This window comes from Neomonachus schauinslandi, chromosome 2 (assembly GCF_002201575.2).
Source record: "Neomonachus schauinslandi chromosome 2, ASM220157v2, whole genome shotgun sequence".
NCBI lineage: Eukaryota > Metazoa > Chordata > Mammalia > Carnivora > Phocidae > Neomonachus > Neomonachus schauinslandi.
This window is the reverse complement of record NC_058404.1, coordinates 44,980,513-44,985,156: the sequence shown is the minus strand read 5'-3', so window position 1 is coordinate 44,985,156 and position 4,644 is coordinate 44,980,513. Positions and strand designations below refer to the sequence as shown.

The 4,644-nt window shown below is 52.4% G+C and overlaps 1 protein-coding gene across 1 annotated transcript in view; it reads left to right on the top strand.

Annotated features, from left to right (window-relative positions):
* Positions 1–1,649, top strand: part of NKX2-6 (NK2 homeobox 6) — a 4,032-nt gene extending 2,383 nt beyond the window's left edge. Inside the window, exon 2 of the mRNA XM_021698994.1 lies at positions 1,024–1,649. Within this exon, the coding sequence (XP_021554669.1) occupies positions 1,024–1,649 (626 nt within the window). The remainder of the gene's footprint in view (positions 1–1,023) is intronic.
* The last annotated feature ends 2,995 nt before the right edge of the window (positions 1,650–4,644 follow it).

Here is a 4,644-nt window from a genome sequence, read left to right as displayed (position 1 = left end):
AGGGGGACTTTCCCCGGGCACTCGCCGACACCCCCCCCCCCCCCCCCGTCCCCCGTCCCCCCCACCCCCCGTGATGAGATAGGGCACCATCCCGGGGAAGAGGAAGTCAGAGCGAAACCAACGCCACCTGCTTACCAAAGAGACCCCAAAGGAGAAAGAGGCTGCTTTTTAAAAAGCCAAATATGGATCTAAACTTTGTATATAACCCCAAGAGACCCTCAGTTTCTGAGCCAAGAATCAGGACTCAGAAAAATATTCCATTTGCCTTTATTTTATTTTGCTAATTTGAATTACAGAACATCTCATCCAAGAAAGATGGGACGGGTCCCTGGTGCGGGTGGAGCACTTGATGAGCAAAAAGACAAGGGTGTGTGCAAAGGTGGGGTGAAGGTGGGAGATACTCGGGACACCCACCCTGAGCTTGGATCGGAATACCCCGTGATTCGCGGGGGACCACCACGGATAACCAGGCAGACAGGAACCCACGGGCAAGCAGGTCACCAAGTTTTCACGCTCTCTCTCTCTCTCCCTCTCTCTATCTCTATCTCTTCCTCTTTCTCCACCCCCTCCTTTCCACCAAGGGCAGTCCAAAGTCAATTTCCATCTAATAGTCCCCCCACATTAGCACTTGGCCCTTGCGGCTAAAGCTCCCCCAAACTAGACCACACTTTAGAATCGAATCACAGCGAATCGTCCCCCACCACCACCCATTCACAGACATTCTAAGAAGAAAATGAAGTTGTCTTAGACTCTTGATCAGCTACCTTTTGGGAAAAGACTGCACACCGGAGACCCTAGAGTGTCACAATTTACGTATGTGCCTGCAGGTACAATCGTGACAGAGCTTGGGGGAAAGGAACCTACGGACCCTCCGGGGACTGGGGGAGGGGTCAGCAGAGGGGACAGAAGGGGACGCGAAGTGAAGGCTACCAGGGGAGAGGGGAGTCCCTTAAAAACGACGTTAAGACTTGCTCAGGTAAGCCTGAGGCTGGGCGCTGACGCTGTTCCTTCCTGTGCTTTTAGAGCCGGGCCTCAGCGCAGCCCCGCCCCTCCACGGCGGGACCAGGGGGCCAGAGCGCTGCGTTGGCGACATTGGCATCGGCGCGCGCGGGGACGGCACCGAGCAGCCCAAGGCGCGGCAGCGGCGGAAGCCGCGCGTGCTCTTTTCGCAGGCGCAGGTGCTAGCGCTGGAGCGGCGCTTCAAGCAGCAGCGGTACCTGTCGGCGCCCGAGCGCGAGCACCTGGCCGGCGCGCTGCAGCTCACGCCTACGCAGGTCAAGATCTGGTTCCAGAACCGGCGCTACAAGTGCAAGAGACAGCGCCAGGACAAGTCCCTAGAACTGGCGGGCCACCCCGTAGCGCCGCGCCGCGTGGCGGTGCCCGTGCTTGTGCGGGATGGCAAGCCGTGCCTGGGCCCCGGCGCGCCGTCCTTTCCCGGCCCCTACGGCGTGGCCGCGGCGCCCTACTCCTGTTACGGCGGCTACGCGGGCGCTCCTTTCGGCGCCGGCTACGGCGGGGGCTACGCGGGTGCGCGCCCGGGTCCCGCGCCGCCCGCAGCTCTGGCCCGCGCCGGCTTCGCTGGGGGTGGCCCCAGCGCCAGCCCGCAGAGCCATCTGCCCGCCCCGCTGCAGGGTGTCAGGGCCTGGTGAGGCGCCTGGGCTCCGTACGGCCACCGTGTCCTGGCGCTCCGTCCCAGCCTCTCCGCACACCGGCTTCGGCCGGGAAGAGCGGCGGCGGCGGCGGAGGGCATAGGCGACCCGATGGCACTTCTCCCTGAGCAATCCCCGGAACTGCGAATCGTCCCCAACAGGGACAATTCGGACATCCCGCTGAGGCACTGGGGGACATTCTTCTCCGCAGGGACCTAAAGCCGGCCGCCCACAAAGTAGCACCGGGTGGGAGGAAAGCCTAGGGTGGCTGGCAGTTTCGGGTGTCGGAGCAGTACCGAGGCAGGTGACTTGTCGGGCCTCAAAGCCAGGGTTTGCTGAGAGGCTCTTTAATTTCTGTGCGGCCGCCCGGGGGCCTGGCCCGGGGGAGGGGGGTGTGAATGGGGGTACGGTGCTCTAGAGGACCTCGATCCTCCATTAAAGGCAAGAGGTTGGGGATGAATGTGAAAAGTAGCGGAGTGAGGTGTGGGAACCCGAGTGAAGAGTGGGGGAAGGGGAGGATCCCGGAGGTCAGGGAGAGGGACTATTGTGTGAGCCGTGCCCTCCTGGGAGTTTAAACTGCCCCTCCCCCCTTCTTCTCCCCCCCACCCCGCCCCCCGCGCCCCAGGCTGCTCTCCGAGGACTCCGTCTTCATTCTCCGGGGACAAGGTTGCTCTCTGGGAAGGTATCCTGTACATTCTGATTCTCCTCTTCACGGTCACTGCATATTATTCCGTGTACACACCCTAGCACCTTGAGTAAATATACTACATATATTTGTGTGTGTGCATGTGTGTAGACCGCTAGAATCTCTCCACCTTTCCTTACCTCCTATACAACTGCGAATTTCCCTAGGAAACGAAATGGATGGAGCCCTGATTTCTTCTCTCACAGCCCCCTCTCCCTCTGTAGGGTTTCTTTCAAAACATAACCCTTTTCTAAATTGGGCTCAGGAAAGGAGGCCTCCATGTGTCCATAAGCCAAACACCATGGGTGGGAAGCCTGAACTTTAGGGGAAATTATGACTCCCCTCCCCAAATATGTTTGAAGTCATGCAAATTGAAGACTGAAAACAAGCTTTTTATTAAGGGGAACAAGGGATCAAATACATTTATCTTCGATAGGCACTGGTAGGGAAACCAGGCTCTTGGTTTTTCCTGGATAACATTTTTAGACAATGAAAACTGATTCTTCACCCTTCCACCACTACCTCGCCAAAAGTTAAATTCTATTTAATAAATTTGAGTATTTAATCAAAATGTACTCGTCCTGCATATGCTCATTTCTGAACATGTCCTGGTTGTTTTCATGAAGGTGGGAAACAGACTTCTTGGTCCTTTGTAAACTATACCTGACTATGGATAGCTTACATCTCTTAAAGTTTATGTGTTTAAGCTAAAAACAAGAGTACGGTTCTTTTTTCTTACTGCCATTTCCTTACATTTCCCCTCCTCTTTATTTTCATCCTTTTCTCTGTTCTCTTTACTGTTAATAAAAATACATTCAGGGGCGCCTGGGTGGCTCAGTCGGTTAAGCGTCTGCCTTCAGCTTTGGTCATGATCTGGGGGTCCTGGGATCCAGCCCGCATTGGGCTCCCTGCTCAGCGGGGAGCCTACTTCTCCCCCTCCTCCTGGCTTGTGCTCTCTGACACTCTCTCTGTCTCAATCTGTCAAATAAATAAAAATATTTTTAAAAAATAAAAATTAAAATAATATATTCAGAAATACCCCACAGTGTCTTGCAGTGATAGTGCTGTGCTCCTGAGCTTAAACAGGGCAGTATGTACACTTTAAATTTGGACCTATCAATAAATATTCTGTAACCAATTAAGATAAGATTTTAAAAAAAAATAGGGGTTACAGTTAAAATCTCCATCATGAGGAAATGGCCATCCAGTGTTATCATCCCTCTTTTGCTTTGGGGGGTATTCCTTTTTTTTTTTTTTTAAGATTTTATTTATTTATTTGACAGAGAGAGACACAGCGAGAGAGGGAACACAGCAGGGGGAGTGGGAGAGGGAGAAGCAGGCTTCCCGCTGAGCAGGGAGCCCGATGCGGGGCTCGATCCCAGGATCCTGGGATCATGACCTGAGCCCAAGGCAGATACTTAACGACTGAGCCACCCAGGCGCCCCTTGGGGGGTATTCCTTACAAGAGGGATACTGGGCTTACATTCATGACAGTTGACTTTAATTTCAGTGCTTCTACTGAGTAACCATCTGTCTAGCCCTCAGTTGTTAAGTGAGTTGTATTGCATTTTTCCAAGATCAGATTCTAAAATACTACATGGTAATTTTTAAAAAAATCCTTTGTTGCTGTTCTTTGGGTAAGGTCCTTACCCTAGAAATGTAGCTCATCATCACATGGATCTAGCAAAGTCCTGGGCACAGAGTAGAAAATTAATAAATGTTAGTCTCTTTACCCTTTTGCCCATTCTAACATAGAAAAGTAACCCAAGAGGCAGTTAGCAAACATGTGATGTTCTGAATAGGGCTTGCATCCCATGCTCCCTCCACACTTTGTTCCGCGTGGAAAAACACAGGAGGAAAAGCCAGGGCTTGGTTAAGTCTGTGAGTCAGGGAGGATGGGGGAGCTTGGCTCAGTCATCAATAACTCAGTCATCACTGAACATTTCTGGAAGGGATACAAAAGGAAATAAGATTTGGCTGCTACCCTTAAGAAAGGTATTATCTAATTGGATACCGAGACTAACATGAGAAAGGTATCTAAAAATACACGGTGGTAGTTGCTGCATGTCAAGTAGGACAGACAATATGCTCTCTCTAGAAAGAAGGAGAAGGTGTGGGGGAGGAGCTGGGTGCTCGCAGGAGGTGATTAAGCCTGGTGATTAGTGTGGGAATGACACTGTTTACTGGGAGAGGTTCCAGGAAAGGTCGAAGACTTAGGAACAGAGAAAAGTTAAGTGGGCACATGCCAAAGCCATGGTCATATTTTACAGGAGTTAGATACAATTCAAGGCTAGCTTCTGGGAATTTGTA